The following is a 22,764-nucleotide window of genomic DNA, read 5'->3' on the forward strand; positions in this document are numbered from 1 at the left end:
GGCCTCCCAAAGTGCCAGAATCACAGGCATGAACCATTGCACCCGGCAATTCCAAGTCCCTTCTAATGAACCAGACATAAAAGAGATTTACAAAAATACAAAACAATGCCATTCTTTTTGTTTTGGAAAATGTAATTATTTCTCATAAAAATATGTTATTTCTTTTTTCTTATTTATTTATTTTTGAGATGGTGTCTTGCTCTGTCGCCCAGTCTGGAGTGCAGTGATGTGATCTCGGCTCACTGCAACCTCTCCGTCTGCCTCCTGGGTTCAAGCGATTCTCCCACCTTAGCCTCCCGAGTAGCTGGGACTACAGGTGTGCTGGGTAATTTTTGTATTTTTAGTAGAGATGGGGTTTCACCATGTTGGCCAGGCTGGTCTCAAACTCCTGACCTCGAGTGATCCTCCCACCTCAGCCTCCCAAATTGCAGGGATTGCAGGCGTTAGCCACTATGCCCAGCCAAAATATGTTATTTCTATTAACACGTCATGGGTTTTCTTGTTATTTTAAGATAAATTTAAAATCTAAAAAAATTTCTTAGCCAGGAGTGGTAGCACATGCCTGCAATCCCAGCACTTTGGGAGGCCAAGGCAGGCGGACTGCCTGAGCCCAGGAGTTTGAGACTAGCCTGGGCAATGTGGCAAAACCGTGTCTTTACAAAAAAGTACAAAAATTAGTTGAGCGTGGTGGTGAATGCCTGTAGTCCCAGCTACTCGGGAGGCTGAGGTGGGAGGACTGCTTGAGCCCAGGAAGTAGAGGCTGCAGTGAGGCACGAGCACACCACTGCACTCCAGCCTGGGCGACAGAGCAAGACTGTCTCAAAAAAAAAAAAAAAAAAAGCCTGTTTTAATTTTTTTTTTTTTTTTTTTTTTTTAGCTAAAGTCCTCTCACACCAAACTCAGTTTAAATTTCTAATACAGTCAATATTAATAAATATATAGCCTACATAAAAGAAAAGCTCTTTAGGGTCCTTATAACTTTTAAGAGCATGAAGGGGTCCCTGAGACCACGAAGTGTGAGAACTTGATGCTGTGAGCCCCCCGAGGCCAGGGCAGGTCAGCCTCATCCCGAACCTGCAGACAGAGGAAGCACACAGCCAACCTTCATTATGCTGCTCAGAGGAGCTTCAAGCAGGCTGGGATGTACACGCCATTGATAAGTGAAAACGACTTGATTAAATGGCGCAAATGTTTGAATTCTAATAAACGGGACACAGAAGGCAAGGCAGTCATCGTTCCTTCCACAAATACCAAACACACATCTGCCACGGCCTGAAACAAGGTCCTGGGGGGCACAGGAGTGAGGGAGACGGCTGCTCCCCATGAGCTATTTGGGAAGACAAAGATATTAGTCGCTGAAATCCGAAGAAAACATGGAAAAGTCGTGTTCAAGCGTTCTTAGAAGCAGCAGAGGCTGATTTCTGGAGGACTCGGAGGTCAGGGTGGAGAGAAGCCAAGTGGGCAAGGCCGCGAGGCCTCAAGGTGAATGAGGACAGAGCAGCCTGCACAGAGCAGGCCGGGCCAAAGGGGACGGCTGGGGACCAGACTGCAGCGGGGGGCACAGGGTGAAGCATGGCCCACACGGCAAGAAGAGGGTCTGGGGGGGGGGGGGCGCAGATGGCATAACTGGCTCTGAGCCAGGTGGCAGGATGGGAGGCGGCGCCAGAGGCGAATCTCCTGCAGGGGCTGGTGGGGGGCTTGGGGCGCGTGTTGGGGGGGCAGACTGCACGACACCAGCAGGGACATGGTGGAGAGGGGAGGCTACAGAGGCAGCCCCAGTGACAGAGCAAAGGGAGGGGCCAGAAGAGGAAGATAGGTGGGGCTGCGTATGTCACAGGTGGGTAACACGTGAGAAGTGCCCTGGCAGAGCAGAAGGGCTGGGAGAAGAGTAAGAAGGACTCCAAGGGTCGGGCCAAGCCTGCATCTGCCATCAGTTCCAGAAGCCATGTCAAGCTGAAGAGAGTAAGAGACGTAGAAAAATGGGGTTTCCTTCAACCAGCACGCACTGTGCCAGGTACCAGAGCTGCAAAGATAAGATGGCACCCGAGACAAGTTTCCTACAACTGGGCCCAGCACATGGGGGCTGGGAGAGAAAGTAATGCCAAAGAGAAAAAGACAGTCGTGGGTTCATTGCTGGCACACACTGAGTTTTAGGTGACACCATTCTAAAAACCAAGAGTTGCTATAGACAAGCTCTTTTAAATTCTATAGGATCCAATGGGTCACATAGACCCAGTCTCCAAAAAATGCACATCCATGCATGCAGACAGACAAAAATGCATTTAATTTCAGGACGGCTCACAAATTCCCTGAAATCCATGGAAATGGGGTTCGGGTACCAATTAAAAGCACAAGCAGTGAAACTGAACTTCTGCAGCAAAAAAAACAATAGACAGAGTGAAAAGGCAATCTACAGGATGGGAGAAAATCCTTGCAAACCAGAGACCTGATAAGGGTTAATATCCAAAACATATCTAGAACTCCTCTAACTCAGCAACAAAAACCCCCAAGAGAAAACCAATTTAGGCCAGATGCACTGTAATCCCAGCACTTTGGGAGGCCAAGGCAGGAGGGTGATCACCTGAGGTCAGGAGTTTGAGACCAGCCTAGCCAACAGAGTGAAACCCTGCCTCTACCAAAAATACAAAAATTAGCTGGGTGTGGAGGTACGTGCCTGTAACTCCAGCTACTTGGGAGGCTGAGGCAGGATAATTTCTTGAACCCAGGAGGCAGAAATTGCAGTGAGCCGAGATTGCGCCACTGCACTCCAGCCTGGCCAAAAGAATGAGACTCTGTCTCAAAAAAAAAAAAAAAAAAAAAAAGAAAGAAAAAAGAAAATCAGTTTAAAAACGGGCTAAGGACTCAGACATTTCTGCAAAGAAGACAGACAACCAATAAGCACGTGAGAAGATGCTCAACATCACTAAGAATTAGGGAAAAGTAAATCTAAACTACAGTGAGATGTCACCTCATACACATTAGGATGGCTACTAAAAAAAAAACAAACTAAAAGCCCATAACATAACAGATGTTGGTGGGGATGTAGAAAAACAGGAACCTTCGCCAGGTGTAGTGGCTCACGCCTGTAATCCCAGCACTTTGGGAGGCCGAGGTGGGCGGATCGCGAGGTCAGGAGATCGAGACCATCCTGGCCAACATGGTGAAACCCCCATCTCTACTAAAAATGCAAAACATTGGCCAGGCGTGGTGGCGGGCACCGGTAGTCCCAGCTACCCGGGAGGCTGAGGCAGGAGAATGGCGTGAACCAAGGAGGTGGAGCTTGCAGTGAGCCGAGATCGTGCCACTGCACTCCAGCCTGGGTGACACAGCGAGACTCCGTCTCAAAAAAAAAAAAAAAAAAAAAAAAAAAAAGAAACAGGAACTTTCATGCACCCGTGGTAGGAATGTAAAACGGCACAGCCGCAGTGGCCAACAGTACAGAGGTTCCTCAAAAAGTTAAAAATAGAATCATCATATGACCCAGCAAGCCCACTTCTGGGCAGAGTTGACCCTTACACAGCACAGGATTGAACTGTGCAGGCCCACTTATATGCCGAGTTTTTTTCAATAAAATTATACCGAGTGTGCCTGCGTCTCCTGCCCCCTCTTCTACCTCCTCCATCTCTTCTGCCTCTGCCACCTCTGAGACAGCAAGACCAACCCCTCCTCCTCTGCCTACACAACGTGAAGATGACGAGCATGAAGACCGTTATGATGATCCACTTCCACTTAATGAATGATAAATATATTTTCCTTATGATCTTCTTAATATTTTCTTTTCTCCAGCTTATTTTATTGTGAGAATACAGTATATAATACATACAAAATATGTGTTAATGGACTGTTTTTGTTACTGGTAAGGCTTCTGGTCAACAACAGGGCTAACAGTATTTAAGTTTTAGGGAAGTCAGAAGTTACACACAGATTTTCAACTGCACAGGGGTCCGATGGTGCCCCAACCCTTGTGTTGTTCAAGGGTCAATTGTATATCCAGAAGAATTCAAAACATGATATCAAAGAGATATGTGCACACCCATATTCACTGCAGCACTATTCACAATAGGCAAGAGGTGAAAGCAATCCGTATGTCCATCAACAGACGAATGGATAAAGAAAATTTGAGCCAGGTGTGGGGGCTCACGCCTGGAATCCCAGCACTCTTGGAGGCCGAGGTGGGCGGATCACTTGAGGTCAGGTGTTTGAGACCAGCCTGGCCAACGTGATGAAGCCCCATCTGTACTAAAAATATAAAAATTAGCCAGATGTGGTGGCGGGTGCCTGTAATCCCAGCTACTCAGGCAACTGAGGCAGGAGAATCGCTTGAACCCAGGAGGCGGGGGTTGTTTGTTGTAAGCCAAGATTCCACTGCTGCACTCCAGCCTGGGCGACAGAGCAAGACTCCATCTCAGAAAAAAAAAAAGAAAATTTGGTATAAACACACAACAGAGTATTAATCGGCCATAAAAAAAAGGAAACTGTCATATGCTTCAACATGGATGAACCCTGAGGACATTATGCTCAGGGCTGTAAACAAGCCAATCCAATCACAGAAAGCCAATTACCGCATAATTCCACTTCTATGAGGTCCCGAGAGGAGTCAAGCTCTTAGAAACTGAAAGTGGATGGTGGTTGCCCGGGTTGAGGGAGGGGAAAGGGGAGTAGAGCTTCAGTGGGTACGGAGTTTTTTTACAAAATGAAAAAGTTCTAGGGATCACCTTCCCAAAAACGTGCATATGGTAATACTACTGTACTGCATGCTTAAAAAATGATTAATGTATTTTTTGACCACAATTTGAAAAAACAAAACACAAGAAATATGCGTGAAAGGAGATGGCTGAGGTGTCTGGGCCTGCGGGGCATCGGCAGCCAAGGAGGAAGGGCTCACCCTATGCCAGGCTGGGCCTGCAGATGAGCGCAGCAGGGCCGAGGAATCCCGTCCCTCCAGCCGAGCCTGCTTTTCCACGGGGACTGGGAGATGACTCCTCCACAGGGAGGACCGCCGGCCCCCGGGGAGCAGCGCCCTGGGGAAGGCAGAGCATGTGGGTGTGTACAAGGGGATTCAAGGGCAAACCCCGCGACCTCGCCCCGTTGCGGAAGTCCACGTCCACTGCCCTGTCTGGGGACGAGACCAGCGGTGCGGGGCCACTGCTGGAGCTGAGGCCAGGCGGTGTGGAGGGGCGGGCCAGGCTCTCCCCGGCGCGGCTCCTCAGTACCATAAATCACTCCTTGTTGGGGGCAGCCCCCTGAGATGGGGCACTGACCTTCCACCCAGACTTCTGACTCTGAAGGCAGGGCCGGAAGGAAGGAAGGAAGGCCCCAGAACCGTCACCCAGAACCGTAATGTTGGCAACGGGGTCACAGACAGGACAAGCTGCCTGTCATCTTTAATGGCAGCAACTTCAAAGTACCTGGGCAACCTAGGAGGGCAGGAGCAGGAGGCCTGAGCCTGCGAAGCGGCCAGCGCCCTCCCGTCCACAGGAAGAGCTCTCGGGGAGTCCACAGCCCCGGCTTCTCTGTGTGCGGAGGAGCAGCCAGAGCGAGCAGCGGTCAGACACGCGGGCCGGCATGCAGGGGCCTGAATCGAGCGCAGGGCTGGGCGGGGGCCGCACTCACCGCGATGCACTGCCGCATGATGCAGCTCTGCTTCATGCGCCCGGGGCCCCCGAACTTCTTCATGTCCTTGCAGAAGTGGCACTCTCCGCACTCGGTCCGCAGGCAGGCCTCGCACTTGCGGCATCGCGTCCGGCGCCGCCGAGCTCCTGCCGTTGTCCGGTTGGCGGCCAACTTCACCGCGGAGGCCGGGCCCAGCTTCCCCTTGGGCCGACCCACAGCCCGGTTCTGCAGGGGAACAGACAGAACTGGTCAGATGAGGAGGCTGCAGGCACGGCCAGACCCCCGGAAAGAGTGTTAGGGAACAAACTGTGTACCCCAGAAAGACACGATGGGGGCTCTAAACCCCATTCCTCAGAGTGTGATCTCTATTTGGAGATGGGGGCTTTGCAGAGACCGTCAGGTTAAACGAGGTAATTCAGGTGAACGCTAATCGAGTATTACTAGTGTCCTTACGAAAGGGGGACATTTGGACACAGAGACAGACACGCAAGTAGAGAACGTGTGTGAAGACACAGGCCTTCCACACACTGGAGCCCTGTCTACAAGCCAAGAAGTGCCAGGCATGGCAGCACATACCAGGAGCTGGAGGCCCGGGGAAGGACCCTCCCCCAGAGCCCGCAGAGCCAGCCCGGCCAGCCAGCCCACACCTTGACTGACTTCAGACTCCTGGCCTCCAGAACTGGGAGAGAAGAAAGGCCCGTTGTTTTAAGCCACCCTTTATGGCAGCTCTAGGAGAGGACGACAGAGGGCGCGTGCTTCTTGCCGCAGCACACAGCTCGAGACCTTCCATGGCCGCACCCACAGGCTCAGACCCTACCCACCTTTCCCACCTCCGTCTGCTCCCCAAGAAAGACCGCAAGGGGCCACACAATTGGTCTCTCTTCCTCCAGCCCGGAAGGCCAACCCCACCCCCACAAGCCAGTTGGCTGATGCCCACTCATCCTGTCTGGTCAGTTTACAGGCTGCTTTCTTCTGGAAGCCCCTCCTGCCCACCTGCACTGGGTTCAGGGCCCCTCCGGGAGATCCTGTTAGAGCGCTCATGATGGTAATCACCTGTTCCCTCCCTTTGAGACGGGGCACAGGAGGGCACTCACCACAGGTGTCTTGTCCGCCACTGCACCTCTCTACGAGCCAGCCTGGCATGCAGAATGCACTCAACAAACCAGAACCACCCCAGGGAGGATGGGATAGTAACCTTCAGGTCCCTGACTACTCAGATCTTCCCTAGATGGGCTCCAAATGCTCCCTTCCCTGGGACTCACAGAAGAGAGACAGTAGATGGAGCTGGGCTAGTAGCTAAGCCAGGAAAATGGGACAGCCACAGCCCCTGCCCTCTGGTTTCCAGCCCCAGAGCCTCCTGCAGACCCAGGATCTACGGGGGAGCCCTAAGCTAGCTGCAGAGGACACTGTCCACGGAGGTCCCCTGTCCACTTGGGACCTGTAGTGGGAGGGACCAGGATAGGAGAGCTTTTCTTGTCTGTGGCATCTTTCTGGAGAGCCTGGGGTGGCTGAGAAACGGTGAAGTCCCTGTCAGGGAGACACGTGGTCACCCTGGAAACCAGCTGACCTAACGGCGTCTAATGCCTAAAGCCCCTTTTCAGCTAACTGAACACCTTTTGTTCCAGAGTCCCACCCTCTTCATTTCAGTGACTTGTCATACTTGAATCCCCAAACAAAACCCCATACTTTTGGGAGCACACAGACCCAGGAAAGCTGTTACTATTCATCCACTCCAATGGAGAAGAAGGTCCACATCACAGGGACCCCCTCCCACAACACACACAACTCCCTGCACCCTAGGGGCTTCCTAGAAACTTCCAACTGCATAGGAAGAAAAACAGCCCCCCTTTCTCCTCGAATACAGCCTCGCCACCATCAACTTTCTTCTCCAGTGCAGTGGTCCCTGCAGAAAGCCCGCAGCCTCACGTGCCACCCACTTTGCTGTCAACACCTAAGCAGATCCCTCCCTCCGATTCACCTTCCCGCAGCATTCAGGGAGCTTCCAGGCCCCCATCAGCCTGAGTGGCCCCTCAGGAAGCACTGGAGCTCTGGGCCTCCATCCTGCTTAACCTGTTGTGAACCCCAAAGAGGAAAGGGAGGTGCTCCCTGGCTCTACCACCCTCATCTCCCACTGGTCTTCCCCAGCTGCTCAGGACCCTCAGTCATGCCTGCCCTCTGCTCTGGGGCAGCCCAGCCGGAGGCCTTGTCACAGGGAGGGCAAGCCCTGGACTGCAGGGCCACCCACAGGCAAGCTGGCCACCACCTCCAAAGCAGCAAAGGGTGCCAGGAACGGTGGCTCACACCTGTAAGCCCAGCACATTGGGAGGCTGAGGTGGGAGGATCACTTGAGGTCAGGAATTCAACACCAGCCTGGGCAACATAGTGAGACCTACAAAAAATTTTTAAAATTAGCCAGGCGTGGTGGTGTGCACCTGCAGACCCAGCTACTCAGGAAGCTGAGGTGGAAGGATTGCTTGAGCCCAGGAGTTTGAGGTGGCAGTGAGCTGTGATCATCCACTGTACTCCAGCCTAGGAGACAGAGCAAGACCCTGTCTCAAAAAACAAAAAAGGAAGAAATCCATCCTTACAATGACGGCCAGATGCCCCCAACATACTCGCATAGTCCCACGGTGATTAGCACCTTCCGGGGGCCAAGTCCACCACACACTGCACACGTCCATCCAAGTCAAGTCTGGCTGCCCACGTGAGAAGTAAAACAAGATCAGTTTTCAGAGCTTTGTGGATTTGAGAATGGCACAGAGCAGAGTGTGAACCTGAAGCTGAGCAGCCGACAGAGCAGCCAAGGCCAGGCGAGGCAGCGCTGACGACCGAGATGACGGCCATGCCGCATGAGGGTAGGGATTCCCTGAGCACCCCCATCTGCGGGCACCATGGCGATCACTTTACTGATGACATTACCTAACTTTCCCAATAACAGCCCTGCAGAGGATGCCTTCATGTCCCCATTTTTCATATAAGAAAACTGAAGCCAGTAATTTGCCTGTGGTCATGGAACCAGCAGGATGCGCGGACTCCGGAGCTGTGCTCTGAACACACTAAACCACAGCAAATGCATGTGCGAAGTGCAGCTAGGGGCCCACAGACCCACTGGGATGGCCACGTGCTCCTGGAAGGGCTTCCCAGGTAGTGCCACGATGCCTTAGTGCGAACGGTGCCAACAAGAGGTACAGAGAAGCACAGCTACTTCCAGAGACGCAGAAACCCAAAAACGTTTCTCCGTGTCATCACAGCCCACAATAGCACTTTCTGATTCTACCCCTCCAAAGGACAGGTGCCCTGTTACCAGCTCACTCCTCAAATACCACAGGCAACGCTGTGGGCAGCATCTGAGGCCTCCAGTGAGGTGTGAAGTGGCCAGCGTGTGGGCCACCTCCCAGGACAAAACCAGATCCCCAGAGCCAGAGAGTCTAAAGACGAGCTTCTCTGGTGAAAAACTGAAAAAATTCCAGGAGGTCAAAGAAACTGCAGGTATCAACAGCCACCGAGCACCTCTGGCCTCCCTGCCCCAAGGACAGTGTCTGGGCAAGTAAAAACGTTGGGCCAATCCAGTCTGAGTCTCGAAGCTCCTATGTCACTGCAAAACAAGCCCATTTGCCTGCACCATCCAAAGCACCTTCTCATCCAGCCTATGGAAAACAACCTGCCTGGACCTCAACAGCAGTTGAGACATCCGGGAAAATCGCAGAACACATACCAGACAACATCCCGAAAGAAGAGGTGTGAGAAGCTGCAGTCTCTCGAGACCTTGATGAGGCCCTGTTTAGCCGCTGCCAAATCAGGCCAGGAAGGCTTCTGCTGCCGGCAGTGGCCCCCGCCTGGCTCGTCAAGAGTTGGTTCAGCGACAGAGCAACGCGGTATCCTAATGAAGCCCACTGAAAAACCCACAGGTGAGACAGATCTCGGAGGCCTCCATTAAAAAGTCCACCTGGGACTCTGCAGACCCAACCAGGAAACGTGATGGCAGAATACAGAAAACGGTGACACAAAAAGGGACAAATGGAATAAAAAGGAAGGTGAGTCTGCCAGAGCTCTCTCCTTTTGGCACACAGCTTTCTCTGTCCTGGTATCTTTTGGGTGCCACCCAAAGTTTCAAACGCCAATGCTTTTCTTTTTTTTTTTTTTTTTTTTTGAGATAGAGTCTCACTGTGTCACCCAGGCTGGAGTGCAGTGGCGTGATCTTGGCTCACTATAACCTCTGGCTCCCGGGTTCAAGCAATTCTTGTGCTTCAGCCTCCCGAATAGCTGGAATTACAGGTGTGCGCCACCAAGCCCAGCTAAGTTTTGTATTTTTAGTAGAGATAGTGTTTCGTCATGTTGGCCAGGCTGGTCTCAAACTCCTGGCCTCAAGTGATTTGCCCGCCCCAGCCTCCTGAAGTGCTGGGGTTACAGGCATGAGTCACTGTGCCTGGCCTCAAACACCAATTCTAACTTCCACTCTGTCCTACCCCTGTCTCAGCAAAGAAAGTGATGGCATCCCCAGACATTCATTTATGAACCAGCATCCCCAACACCAAGGCCACTTGTTGATTTTATCAGCCCAGGAACCATATCCTCAGCTCACGATGAAAGGTTAGGAAAATCTGGAACATGAACACACACACACACACACACACACACACACACAAATATGTTGGTATTCCTACACCTCTTCTCCATCAGCAACTCAAAAGCATTGTCCTTTAAGTGAATGCTATCAAGGTTTATTCATTCATCCCACCAATATTTGAGTTCCTCTGGTCTACCAGATATTATCCACCAGAAAATGCATGGGCAGAACCTCCTCAATCCCTCAGCTCTAAATTATAGGGATTAAAATTACTTGGATTAACCTAAATTAAAGGAAAGACATCCGTGTTCGTGAATTGGAAGATTTAATATTGTTAAGATCGGTTATACTCCCCAAAGTCATCAACAGACTCAACACGACCCCAAGCAAAATCCCAACTGGGGCTGGGCACAGTGGCTCACGCCTATAATCTCAGCACTTTGGGAGGCCAAGATAGGCAGATCGCTTGAGCCCAGGAGTTCAAGACCAGCCTGGCCAACAAAGCAAGATTCCAAAAAAATAAAAAGACTAGCTGAGTGTGCTGTCACACACCTGTAGTCCGAGCTACTCAGGAGGCTGAAGCTGGAGAATCACCTGAGCACAGGAAGCAGAGGTTGCACTGAGCTGAGATCAAGCCACTGCATCCAACTTGGATGACAGAATAAAACCTTGTCTCAAAAACAAAATAAGAATTCAAAAAATAAAAACAAAACAAAAACCCAACTGACTTTTCTGCAGAAATTGACACACTATCCTAAAATTCATGAAAATGCAAGAGACCTGAAATGGCCAAAACAATCTTAAAAAAATAGGGGGATGGGGGTTGGGGGCGGTGACTCACGCCTATAATCTCAGCACTTTGGGAGGCTGAGGCAGGTGGATCCCTTGAGATCACAAGTTCAAGGCCAGCCTGACCAACATGGTGAAACCCCATCCCTACTAAAGATACAAAATAAGCCAGGCGTGGTGGCACATGCCTGTAATCCCAGCTACTTGGGAGGCTGAGGCAGGAGAATCACTTGAATCCAGGGGGTGGAGGTTACAGTGAGCCAAGATTGTGACATTGCACTCCAGCCTGGGCAACAAAAGTGAAACTCTGTCTAAAAAGGCCAGGTGCAGTGGCTCACACCTGTAATCCCAGCACTTTGGGAGGCCGAGGTGGGCAGATCACAAGGTCAAGAGATTGAGACCATCCTGGTCAACCTGGTGAAACCCGGTCTCTACTAAAAATACAAAAATTAGCTGGGTATGGTGGTGCACGCCTGTAGTCCCAGCTACTCGGGAGGCTGAGGCAGGAGAATCACTTGAACCCGGGAGGCGGAGGTTGCAGTGAGCCAAGATCACGCCACTGCACTCCAGCCTGGCAATAGAGCGAGACTCTGCCTCAAAAAATAAAAAAAAAAAAGACACACACTTTCTGATTTCAAAACTCACTACAAAGCTACAATAAACAAGACTGTGATGGTAGTGGCATAAACACAGACCTATAGATCAATGGAACAGAATTGAGAGTCCAGAAATAAACTCATATTTTGACCAAATGATTTTTAACAAGGATGCCAAGGCAATTCAGTTGGGAAAAGAATGGTCTTTTCAACATATGGTGCTGGGACGAATAGCTATCCACACGCAAAAGAACAAAGATAGACCCCTACCTCACACCACATATACGAATTAACTCAAAAATGGATCAAAGACCTAAACACACAGCTAAAATTATATACCTCTTAGAAGAAAACACAAGTGTAAATCTTTATGACTTTGAATTAGGCAAGGGTTTCTCTGATATGATACCAAAAGCACAGGTGTCAAAAAAAAAAAAAAGATAAATTAGACTTCATCAAAATTAAAAACTTTTGCTGGGCATGGTGGCTCACGCCTGTAATCCCAGCACTTTGGGAGGCCAAGGCGGGAGGATTACCTGAGGTTGGAGTTTGAGACCAGCCTCACAAGCATGGAGAAATCCCGTCTCTACTAAAAATACAAAATTAGCCAGGTGTGGTTGCACATGCCTGTAATCCCAGCTACTCAGGAGGCTGAGGCAAGAGAATCATTTGAACCCAGGAGGCAGAGGTTGCGGTGAGCCAAGATCACACCATTGCACTCCAGCCTGGGCAACAAGAGGGAAACTCCATCTCAAAAAAGAAAAAAAAACAAAAAACTTTTGTGCTTCAAAGGGCACTATCATGTGCAAAGGCCCATAGAATGGGAGAAAATATTTGTAAATCATGTATCTAGCAAGCAGTTAGTACTCAGAATATACAAAGAACTCCGACAACTTAATAATAAAGAGATGAATAGGTAATTTTTAAATGGACAAAGGATTTAAATAGCTATTTCTCCAAAAAAGATCTATAAATGGCCAGTAAGCACAGGAAAAGATGCTTAACATCACGAACTAATAGAGTATATAATTTGCACTGGAGACTCATTCATTAACCCCCTAATTCACACATCCACCAACCCAAGTGTTTCCTGGCTGTGAATTATGTATCTGATTTGATGCTAAGTGCTGGGACTACAGAAATGAGTAAAATGTGTTCCCTAGTCTGAAAGGCATTACACTCTGGAAGGAGAAAGACATGCAACCACATAAATGCAAGGCAACATCATTATGATGACAATAAAAACTAACATCTAGGTTGAGGCAGGAGAATCGCTTAAACCAGGAGGTGGAGGTTCCAGTAAGCCAAGATCGTGCCCCTGCACTCCAGTGGCAGAGCTGTTTTTGAGACAGGGTCTCGATCTGTCGCCCAGGCTGGAGTGCAGTGGCACGATCTCAGCTAACCGCAGCCTCAACTTCCCAGGGCTCAGGTGATCCTACCACGTCAGCCTCCTTAGTAGCCGAGATACAGGCATGTGCCACCACACCAGCTAATTTTTCTTTTCTTTTTCTGTTTTTCTTTTTTTTTTTTGAGCAATGGAGTCCCACTATGTCACACAGGCTGGTCTTGATCTTCTGGGTTCAAGTGACCCAACCGACTTGGCCTCCCAAAGTGCTAGGATTACAGGTGTGAGTCATCGAATCTGGCCAAAAGGTAACACTTACTTAAGTGCTAGTCATTCATCAATATCTGTATCAACAATCTTTTTTGTTTTTCTGGTAGGGATGGAGTCTTGCTATGTAACCCAGGCTGGTCTTGGACTCCTAGCCTCAAGCAATCCTACCACCTCAGGCTCCCAAAGCTTTAGGATTACCGGCATGAGCCACCATACTCTGTATCAATAATCTATGAGGAAGGAATTACTATTATCTCCATCTACAAGTGAGGAAACTGAGGCATGGCACAGTTAAGTCATCCACCCGATGTCATACTATCAATGAATGAGAAAGCTGAGATACAGACCCAGGCAGTGGCTCTAAAGCCTGGACCCTGGCATGCTAACCCAGAAGAGATGCCTCATATCATGGATAAGGGAGGCTGGAAAAAGCACCCCAGAACATAGGAGGTGGTGACTAAGGTGGGTCTTAGAGGGAGAACAGGACCCTGCGTGCCAGGGGTGGGAGTGAGGTTACTAAGTGGATATTCTAGGCAGAAGGAAGAGCAAGAGAGAGATGTGAAACTGCATGACACATTCAAGAAACTGCAAATAGCTCGACACATCTGCTGGAAAACAGCTCTGAAGTGGCTGGAGCCTCATCCTGCAGGGCCTCGTCTACCACAGTAGGGAACTGGACCCATCACAGTAAGTTAAAGGCTTCACAACATGACTGTATTCTGGCAACCGTGAGGGGAGTGGATATTTTTGGGGCAGTGGGCAAGACAAAAGACAGGGAGATCAGCTGAAGATGATGAAGGCAGGAGCAGAAGGAATGGAAGGAATGAAGAGGAGGGGATGATTCAGGAGATGCTTTAGAAGCAGACCCAGTTTTAGAAGACCCGGTGATTGGCTGAACATGGGGTATGCAAGCAGACTTCTGGAGGACTCTGAGGTTTCCGACTTGAGCAACAGAAGAACAAGGGGGCTCGGGAGAGGGGAGGAAACAAGGACTGCTGTGGGCATGTGGAATCCAAAGGGCCCATGGGACATCCAAGGAAGGTGTTGCCCAGCAAGCAGGTGGAACCAGAGCTAAGGTACATACCTGGGAACCAACACTACATAGGTGCTCAATCTAGTTAAGTCCATGAGGATGTCCAGGGGGAATGGAAGAGTGAAAAGAGAATCTCCAACAGTCCCTTCAAGACTGAAAACATTCAAGGGGCAGGTGAGGAAAACCAACTGGCTGAGAAATGGCCAGACAAGCAGTAGGAGGCTGTGGCATCACGAGAGCCAGGGAAGTTTCAAGAAGGGAGCAGTTACGAGTTTCAACTGTCAAGAGAAGCGAGAAAAACAGTAAAATGTAGCTGTATGTTTTTACAATTAAGACAGTCCCAAGTTTTCTGCCAAAGTACTCCAAATAACATTACATGGACAGCCCCACAAGGGAAGGCCACAGGCCCCCCGATTTCCTTGTGCATGCTAATATTGCACTGTATCACACGACACAGCCGTATTTATCTCAGTATTATTCCTGTCCTCAAATCTGCAAGCATAATGGACAGCCCAGGAAAAGCTGGATTTTACCAGAGTGTTGCAGGCTCCTTAACACATGCCTGTAGACTCCAGGGAGGGCTCTGGGTTTTTTAATATATACAGAGTAAGGAGCAAGAGACTAAAAACACAAGAACTACCAGAAAGCCCACGGGATGGGAGGACCTCTGAAGAATCTGAGGAAAGCTAAAGACCTCTTCCTCCAAAAATGTATATAGACACAAAGTAACAAAACTTTTGCATATCTTTTCAAGAAGTCTCAGAAACCCCTGTCTTAAAATTTCACTTTTTTTTTTTTGAGATGGAGTCTCGTACTGTTGCCTGGGCTAGAGTGCAGTGGCATAATCTCAGCTCACTGCAACCTCTGCCTCCCAGGTTCAAGCGATTCTCTTGCCTCAGCCTCCCAAGTAGCCGGGATTACAGGCATCCGCCACCAAGCCCAGCTAATTTTTTGTATTCTTAGTAGAGATGGGGGTTCACCATGTTGGCCAGGCTGGTCTCGAACTCCTGACCTTGTGATTCGCCCGCCTTGGCCTCCAAAGTGTTGGGATTACAGGCGCGAGCCAACGCTCCTGGCTGGCAAAATTTCACTGTTTAAGAAGCTATAGGCCAGGTGTGGTGGCTCACACCTGTAATCCTAGCACTTTGGGAGGCTGAGGCAGCAGATCGTTTGAGCCCAGGAGTTCAAGCCCAGCCTGGGCAACACAGCAAAACCCCATCTCTACAAAAAATACAAAAATTAGCCAGGTGTGTGGCACCTCTGCACTCCAGCCTGCGCAACAAAGTAACAAAGTGAGACCCTGTCTCAAAAAAAAAAAAAAGAGGCCAGGCATGGTGGCTCATGCCTGTAATCCCAGCACTTTGGGAGGCCAAGGCGGGCGGATCACAAGGTCAGGAGTTCAAGACCAGCCTGACCAAGCGGTGAACCCCGTCTCTACTAAAAATACAAAAATTAGCCAGCCATGGTGGCGCGCACCTGTAGGCCTAGCCACTCAGGAGGCTGAGGCAGGAAAATCGCTTGAACCCAGGATGCAGAGATTGCAGTGAGCTGAGATCGCATCACTACACTCCAGCCTGGGCAACAGAGCGAGACTCCGTCTCAAAAAAAAAAAAAAAAAAAAGCACTAAGACAAATACCTAATGCATGTAGGGCTTAAAACCTAGATGATGGGTTAATAGGTGCAGCAAACCACCATGCCACATGTATACCTATATAACAAGCCTGCACGTTCTGCACATGTATCCCAGAACTTAAAGTAAAATAAAATAGCTATAATTGGTAACAATGGTTCTACGACCACGTAAATTTCTGAGAGATTTTCTTCTCCATAATTTCCTGATTTTTTCATCAAGCTGTAGTCATTTTTATTCTAAAAAATTTTTTTGAGAAAGGGTCTTACTCTGTCACCCAGGCTGGAATGCAATGGGGCCATCACTACTCACTGCAGCTTCGAACTCCTGTGCTCAAGCAATTCTCCCACCTCAGCCTCCGAGTAGCTGGGACTACAGGTGCATGACACTGTACCTGGCTAATTTTTGTACTTTTTTGTAGATGGGATTTCACCATGTTGCCCAGGCTGGTCCCAAACACCTGAGCTCAAGCCATCCACCTGCCTCAGCCTCCCATAAGTGCTGGGATAACCGGCATGAGCCACTGCAGCCAGCCTGTAGTCATTTTTATAGAAAAAATAATAGAAGCTATTTTCACATCAAGAGAAAAAAAAAAACTGGCCAGGTGCAGTGGCTCATGCCTGTAATCCCAACACTTTGGGAGGCCAAGACAAGAGGATCACTTGAGGCCAGAAGTTCAAGAACAGCCTGGGCAACGTATCAAGACCCCATCTCTATATAAATAAAAAATAAAAAAATTAGTAGCTGAGTGTGGTGATGCGTGCCTGTAGTCCTGGCTACTCAGGAGGCTGAGGCAGGAGGATCGCTTGAGCCCAGGAGTTCAAGACTGCAATGAGTTATAATCATATCACTGTACTCCAGCCTGCGTGACAGAGCAAGACCCTGACTCAAAACAAAAAACAAGATGGAACAAGAATTCTTCTAAAAGCCCTCCTTTAGGAGACACCTCTTCAACTTGGAAAGCAAGCTGAAGAATTTTCTGACACATTTTGTACTAGAGAAGCAAATGAAGTCTGTGAGAGAAGGTCTCGCTCACCGCGGGCCCGTCCCGACTCCTGTCCCACAGGCTGTGACACTTGGGGAAACCCAGGCTGCTGAGGGAAGGCATGGGGCAGACAGGCCAGCGCAGCACAACAGGTCTCAGGTGGGGATGAGAAGTGCACAGGCTCAGAAGGCGGAGCAGCCAAAACTCTGATGGGGTGGGCGTGAGGACTACACCAACTACAGAGATGGACTGGGCAACAGCAGCATCCCACCAGGGCCTCCCTCCGACGGGTCCTTTCATCCAGCAGGTGGGCGAGTCTACTTGTTCATCCACACTCCAGGACTTGGCAACCTCTCCTCATGAAGGATCTCCTTTGGTGCCAAACCCATGCAGCAGGGTGGGGCAGAGGTAGAGAGAAACTTCGAGAAGAGCTGGGTCTGGAGCCCGCAAGCTGGAGACTCCAGAGACCCTCGCTGTGCTTTGGAAGATGCAAATGCCTTCGAAGTCCTCGGAGGAAGCCACTCTTCTCAGGCCCAGGCTGAGAAAACTGTTGAGGAAAGCGTGCAGGGACGCAAGGAGAGTGTCCCCCAACTGCGGGGTACCTTAGCTGACAAACACCTTCTCTGTTGGGACTATGAGACAAGCCTGCCCCCCACTGCCCTGGCTTAGATGTCGTCTCCCTCAGCGCACCAAGTGGGAAAAAAAATAAAGTGAACAATACAACCTCAAGTCTTTGCTAAGGATTCCACAAGTGCCACAATCGGCTTGACCAATGTGAGAAGGAGGAAGAAATAAATTTGGCTACAGTGAATACAGGTTTGGTTTTTTTTGTTTGTTTTTCGTTTTTTTGTTTTTTTTTGAGACAGAGTCTCACTCTTGTCGCTCAGACTGGAGTGCAGTGGCACGATCTTGGCTCATTGCAACCGCAACCTCCACCTCCTGGGTTCAAGTGATTCTCCTGCCTCAGCCTCCTGATTGGCTGAGATTAAAGACACCGGCCAACACGCCCGGCTCACTTTTGTATTTTTAGTAGAGGCAGGGTTTCACCATGTTGGCCAGGCTGGTCTCGAACTCCTGAGCTCAAGTATCCACCCGCCTTGGCCTCCCAAAGTGCTGGGATTACAGGTGTGAGCCACCGCGCACAGCCTACAGATCCTCTCTTAACAGAAGTTTCTCTCAGGAGTGGCAGGACCCGAAAACATGTTTTTAAGCCCAGAGACACAATAAGTCTTGCAGTGTCAAAGATCGTATCTACAGGCCATAGGATGTGACCAAATTTAAAAAACAAACAAAAATCAGCTAACAGGAACCCCAATCCTGAAACACCAAAGCTCAGTGGAGACATCAAAGCCCAGCTGACACAGAATACTGACATCCTACGAATGAATGACCAAAATGCCCCAGAAATGGCAAACTGTCACAGGATTAAGTAGACCCCAAACTGAAATGAAAACGTTCAAAGCAGGAATTGAGGTGTGATCTACGGAACAAGACGTTGAGAGCCATTCACACGTAGGGCTACTGACTTGATAAAAGTTCAAGCCAAAAGCACTTGAATCGTCCCTGGGTTAATCCAATCCGAAAGGGCCGTGAGATTCCGAACACCTCAAAACGCACACGTGCCTGAAAATTCTCCAACAAAGCTGAGAAAATAAAAATCAACTGCCTGTTAGGTAAAACCACTTAATACTACGTATGATACGATTTAAGCACAGCCTATAGAGCACTTCCTCAATTGCACCTAATGATGAAAAAAAAAAAAGTTACCACATTTTGGCTGGGTTATTCCACAACACCTTTATCCCACCAGGATTATAAGTAAGCATTTTATGCACCCAAGTCCGTCCAATGCCACAGGCTAACTCAACCCATCCCATTCTTAATTCCTCGGACACGTCTACCTGGCCTGCGTCCTGTTCCAAGTATTATTTTGCAGATTATACTTCGTAAAACCTCAACTTTCTTCGCCTTCTTCCTAAACACGAACCTTCCCGGAGTAAATTCACGCCGTAAACACACCCAGGGCTTTGTTTTACACACAGATTTCTCCCCCTGGTCCCGAGAGAGGTTGCTTTTCCTTCTGAATCCACCGAGGCCAACTCCTGCCATCTGGGGTCGCGGCTTCCTCCGCCGCAGCCGCCGCCGTGCGGATTCGCCCGGGTTCCGGGTGGCCCGCGCCGGCCCGCGGCTCGCACCCCTTCCTGTCTCCGTCTGCCCACGGCGGGCGCGCGGCGCCCAGACAAAAGCTCGGGCCGTCGGGCCCACGGGCCCCGGGAGCGCTCCAGCCCCGAGGCCGAGGATCCTGGCGCAACTTTGCGAACGCAGAAGCAGGAGGTGCCGGCGCCCGCGGGGTCCGGGTGCTCCCGGGGCGGCCGGCACGCGCGTGGGCCCCGGGCGAGGGCGCCGGGGGAGGGCGCGACGCGCCCCGCGGCCGCCGGCAACTTGCCCCGGGCCGTGGCTGGCGCCCGGCAGGCCCGCCCGACGGCGAGGCCCGGCGGCCCACATTGTCCCCGCGGTGCCCGATGGCCCCCAGCGCGCTCGCTCGGCCGCACACGCCCCCTGCCCGGGCCGGCTGCGGGCCTGCCGCGCTCCTCCACGCCCCGCTCGGGCCGGGCCCCGGCCGCCCCGCCGGCAGCCGCAGCAAAACTTTCTCTCATCGCGGCGGCGGCGGCGTCGCGGCCGCCCTCGGCGCGTCAGACAGGCAGTCGGGAGGTCGTGCGGCGGGTCCCTCCCTCAGCCCCACCCCGGGCCGCCGACCTGGTCCGGCTCCGATTCATAGTCGTCGTCCTCGGCGCTCACGGACATGGCCATGGCTCATGGTGGGCCCAGGCTCGCGCGCGCTGACATGGCTGGAGCGGCGCCGCCGCCGCCGCCGCCCGCCCGGAGCAGGCTCGGCTCGCCCTGCCTCGGGCTCGGGCTCGGGCTCGGGCTCGGGCTCCCGCTGCCGCGAGGAGGGAGCCGCGCCGCGCGCCTCGCACGCCCGCGCGGGAGGGGGCGGGGAGGGGCCGGCGGGGGAGGGCCGGGGCTCTCATGCATATGCATGAGGCGAGCCAGGAAGGGGCTGGCCCCCCGGGCGGGCGGGCCAATGGCGCGGCCGCGGCGCTGGGGCCGCACACAAAGGGAGCCCGGCCTGCGGTGACACGGGGGCGGGCCCGGCGAGGGCGGCCCCTCGCGGCCGGAGCGCGGGGACTGGGGCTGCGTGGGGGCGTGCCCCGCGCCCCGCCCGGCCCGGCCTGGCCCGCGCGCCGCGGGATGCACATGGGTGGCTGCACGCCGCCACCGCTGCAACAGGAAATGCGCGCCCGGCCTGGGGTGGGGTCTTTTGTGTGGTCCCGTGGGGCGTCTCGCGGAAGCCTGGGGGCGCCCGGGCCGTGGGGGACGACTCTGCACCCGACGCCAGGAGCGGGTCCCCAGGTCCCTTGCAGCAGGCACACGGGCTGCCGGATTTGCACTCGCTCCAGGACCAGGACCTGAAGCGCACGAACCCGGGAACCCCCGACCCAGAGCCTGCAGGACCGCCGGCCTGGATAAGCTCTGAGAGCCCAGTCTCCCCCGACGCGGGCGGTTGGGCTGGGCCGGCCTCCCGGCGCTGCACCTCCGGCACACGGGTTCGCCTTTGCAGGGTCAAGTAGTGCAGGCGGGAGTTCCACTCGAGCCGCCTGATGGCTGTCAGAACGCCCTGACAATGCCCTGAGGTGGGCGCCCCACTCCCTTGGACAGGTACCGCCTTCTGAGTTGACCTCCGAAACGTGGAGGACGTCGCAGGCCAGAACCCAGCTCTCCTAGGAGACTGGCTGCCCCTTAGGCTGGCTGGGAAGGTGTGGGTTTCTGAATTCTTAAGCTGCAAAGGTTCCTAGTGCTCACTCCAGCTGCAGCCCACTCCTGAAGAAAAGTGTTGCTAGAAATCCGGATAGATCTTCATTCATTCAAAAAAAAAAGTCTATCGGGCACTTAAGCCAGCAGCCTCTCTGAAAGAGCTCATGACCATGAGCTAGAACGACCAAAGCTGTTATAAGCATCAAAACCATAGCTAAACACAAGCTAAGGAGGACTTGGCATACATATCATCCACCTGTCCAAGGTAACACTAAATACGCACACCTGTACCTGTTCAGTTTCTCCATCTATACAAGGGGAAGGATTTACCAAGGGATGGATAACCTTCTGTAAAAAGATTAGAGGCTTTCCCAAGAATAAGCCATGAAATCAGGTGATAACGCTGCAATGGTCATCTGTTAGTCACGTCCAGGCCACTGGCCACGAAATCTAGTGAGAACAGAAGGGATGGGCAGGCTGGTCCTGGCCTGGCCTTTCAAAGAAGGCAGGCTGTGTGCCGGAGACCTTGTAAACAAAACTCAGGAGGCTTCTAGCAGAGTCGGCAAAAGTGAATAAGCAGGGATGTCAGTTTTACTGAGTGGATTTTAAAGTCTGAAATTTACACACCCACTATAGAAAAAATCCCAGTCGACTTGCTCTTTGCTGAAACATATCTGTTCTGAGTTTCCTTTCTCATTCTCCTCCCTTTTTTTTTTTGAGACAGAGTCTCACTCTGTCGCCCAGGCTGGAGTGCAGTGGATCTCGGCTTACTGCAACCTCCACCTCCTGGGTTCAATCGATTCGTGTGCCTCAGCCTCCAGAGTAGCTGGGATTACAGAGGTGGGCGCTACCACGCCCAGCTAATTTTTGTATTTTTAGTAGAGACAGGGTCTCACCATGTTGGCCAGGCTGGTCTGGAGCTCCTGGCCTCAAATGATCCACCAACCTCAGGCTCCCAAAGTGCTGGGATTACAGGCATGAGCCACTATGCCCGGCCATCACTCCCCTCATATTTTTCAGAATCTTCTCAAAGTTGCAACAGAAACAACAAGCAAAAGAATACACCCTAACCCTGCCACCCCATCCCACATCACTCCATTCCCAAAAGTCTCAGCTTTTTAAAAGCCACCTTGATGGCTGGGCGCAGTGGCTCACGCCTGAAATCCCAGCACTTTTGGGAGGCTGAGGAGGGTGAATCACCTGAGGTCAAGAGTTCAAGACCAGCCTGGCCAACATGGTGAAACCCAATCTCTACTAAAAATACAAAAATTAGCTGGGTGTGGTGGTGCGCACCTGTAATCCCAGCCACTTGGGGGTGCTGAGGCAGGATAATCGCTTGAACCTTGGAAGCAGAGGTTGCAGTGGGCCAAGATTGTGCCACTGCACTCCAGCCTGGGCGACAGAGAGAGACTCCATCTCAAAAAAAAAAGGCTACCTTGTTGTCTGAAGGTTGTATCTGACCTCTTGCTGGCCACTCAGTAGGCAGCCTCTAAAGAAAGAGGAGGGCTCATAACATGCCAATCATGCTTCCACTTCGTTGTGATTGGTCAAGCCTACAGGGGTGCAGAGCCACCCAAATGACATAATACATCAAGAGAAATGTCTAGGCCAGGCACGGTGGCTCACACCTGTAATCCCAGCACTTTGGGAGACTGAAGAGGGTGGATTGCTTGAGGTTAGGAGTTCAAGACTAGCCTGGCCAACAGAGTGAAGCCCCGTCTCTACTAAAAATACAAAAATTAAAAGGTCATGGTAGCGCACACCTGTGATCCCAGCTGCTCAGGAGGCTGAGGCACAAGAGTCGCTTGAACCCAGCAGGCAGAGGTTGCAGTGGGCCGAGATCGTGCCACTGCCCTCCAGCCTGGGCAACAGAGTGATATTCTGTCTCAAAAAAAAAAAAGAGAGAGAGAGAGAGATGTCTGTAAGCAGGAATTCTTCTCGAAGGTTTTTCCCATTACCAATCAGGAGCAAAAGAATTATCTTGAGGTTGATTTCCTTTGAGGACTCTCAAAAGCTCACTTCTGAATTTAAGGAAGTAAAAAGACATAATTCTCAATTATCATGGCTCAAAGAGCGGAAAGGAAAAGTGCGGACAAACAAAAAAGTTGCCGCTAACACA

General features: G+C 51.4%; 1 protein-coding gene across 19 annotated transcripts in view; it reads right to left on the minus strand.

Annotated features, from left to right (window-relative positions):
- The window catches only part of KDM2B (lysine demethylase 2B), a 159,243-nt gene that overhangs the window by 20,040 nt on the left and 116,439 nt on the right, over positions 1–22,764 (minus strand). For all 19 annotated transcript variants that reach the window (XM_063614629.1, XM_063614634.1, XM_063614630.1 and 16 more), the window contains one exon: positions 5,614–5,838. In XM_063614629.1, the coding sequence (XP_063470699.1) occupies positions 5,614–5,838 (225 nt within the window). The remainder of the gene's footprint in view (positions 1–5,613; positions 5,839–22,764) is intronic.

This window comes from Symphalangus syndactylus, chromosome 13 (genome assembly GCF_028878055.3).
Source record: "Symphalangus syndactylus isolate Jambi chromosome 13, NHGRI_mSymSyn1-v2.1_pri, whole genome shotgun sequence".
NCBI lineage: Eukaryota > Metazoa > Chordata > Mammalia > Primates > Hylobatidae > Symphalangus > Symphalangus syndactylus.